Genomic DNA, 1,851 nt, shown 5'->3' with positions numbered 1-1,851 from the left:
GAGGGAGAAGGGTTCGGCTGGGGGCCGTTGGTGTTGTAAAGTTTATGAGAATGTGCGTGCGTCTGAGACAAGCGGAAGTAGCCCGGCACAGGCACAGAGCCTCCGCCGCCGCCGCCGCCGCCGCCACCACCACCAACACCACCACTGTCGGTGACTGTACAAGAAGTGGAGCCGAGGCCGGCTGAGCTTAACCTGGAATATGTTAGGTCTTCTGCCGTGGCGGCTTTAGGGCACTTGGGCTGCTCATACAGGCAGTAGGTGCTCTCTTCCTTAATGTTCTGCGGGAAAGAGCAGGGCGCGACCTGGGGACCTACCGGCTGCTCTTGATCCATTCTGCATGACCTCTGCGCGTCAATCCACATCTCCATGTTGGACATGTACGCGCCCGAGGCGGACACCATGTTGTGGGCACCCACATCGTTGCGCTTACCCATACCTGGGAAGTATCCATAGTTGTGTAGTCCGTAAGGCACTTCAGTGGAAGCGCTGTGAGGCACGCACACTGCGCTCCCTGCGTAGTGACCTCCGCCGCTCTCGCCGCGACCACTAATCAGAGAATCCACTAAAAACGCATTTCCTGACGGGCTGTCCGAACATGACATTATTGTGGTGTATTTTGGCGAAGGGAGCAGATAGCCCTTTCTGGCTGACATTTCTTGTACAAAACATGTTGGATATGATTAGCGGCAACCCCCCCGCCCCCCTCTCTCCGCCGTGCGCAATGAAAAACCAATAGAAAGGCTGGAAGACGGGCAGTCCCCGCCCACTCCAGGGCTACGTAGCAGTCAAGGCGATATCCATCATGGAGCTGAGGCAGGGAAAGGAGACAGCAGAGCAATCAGTGTATACCTTCACCTCGCCATTATTCCACAAGAGGCGAGGTCTAAGAGTACGCGAATTTTAAATATACCTTATTGAATGAACAGTCCATGAAAGCCCTTTTACACTTTAAAAAATAAAGTCTATAAATAAAATAAATATCTGCAGTCCTGTCCCTGTGCGGCCACAGCTTGACTAAAGACACATACTGACAAAATATAACAAAAAAAATCACAATTTTAAGACCTCAAATCAGAGCACAAAATGGGCTGTCATTTAATTAAACTTTATATTTGAAAAAAAGGATTTAAAGCCTTTCTTTACATGTGCCACGATACATAAAGAGAATTTAGCCCTGAGGTGGCAAGTGTAGTTTGAAAGTACAGGGGCTGTACTACAGCCCACCAACAAAAACATAAAATAATAAAAGGCTAGAACCTGGGTGCCATAAACCCTTCCAAACTGTTTGAACTGCAGCGAAATTTCGCCTTTGGCAAAATCGCTTTGCACAAAAAAAAAAAAAAAAAGTGGTGCATCCTTTACCCTGAAAATTCCGACTTCTTCCGCACTAAAGCAGACTTAAAATGATGCTGCCTTCAGGGAGTGAACAGCAAAACAGCAAACAAAATGAGTGAGTTCTTTTCCTTGATTTTCCCCTAAAGTATTCTCTACAGGTGCCGTCGTCTTAAACATGTTAGGATTGTGGCAATGGAAAAAAAAAAAAAAAAAAAAAAAAAAAAACAGTGTTAACGCGAACACATCCTTTATCATTAATCTAATGTATGTTCGACTATTAATATTTAGATTGTTGAAGTTTATTTATTTTTCAAAAGGTTGAAAATTACAGGGATTTAAAATGGGGTTTATGTGAAGTACTAATATATTTGACATTTTAATTAGGTTTTTTACTGCGATATGTTGTATTTCAATATACGTGTGGAAGTCGGTTTAACACGCCTCACGATAAATCGTTACGTTTTATTTAAAATAGCACAAATATAGTAGTTGTGTATTTTTATCGTGTATTTTCTT

At 44.3% G+C, this 1,851-nt stretch overlaps 1 protein-coding gene across 1 annotated transcript in view; it reads right to left on the bottom strand.

Moving 5' to 3' along the window:
* Positions 1-1,518, bottom strand: part of LOC103394228 (homeobox protein Hox-A10-like) — a 6,512-nt gene extending 4,994 nt beyond the window's left edge. The window contains exon 1 of the mRNA XM_017040991.2: positions 7-1,518. Within this exon, the coding sequence (XP_016896480.1) occupies positions 7-653 (647 nt within the window). The 5' untranslated portion in view covers positions 654-1,518. The remainder of the gene's footprint in view (positions 1-6) is intronic.
* Between the last annotated feature and the right edge of the window lie 333 nt (positions 1,519-1,851).

The sequence above is a fragment of the Cynoglossus semilaevis genome, chromosome 18 (genome assembly GCF_000523025.1).
Source record: "Cynoglossus semilaevis isolate Cse_v1.0 chromosome 18, Cse_v1.0, whole genome shotgun sequence".
Lineage (NCBI taxonomy): Eukaryota > Metazoa > Chordata > Actinopteri > Pleuronectiformes > Cynoglossidae > Cynoglossus > Cynoglossus semilaevis.
This window is presented reverse-complemented; position numbering and strand designations above follow the sequence as displayed.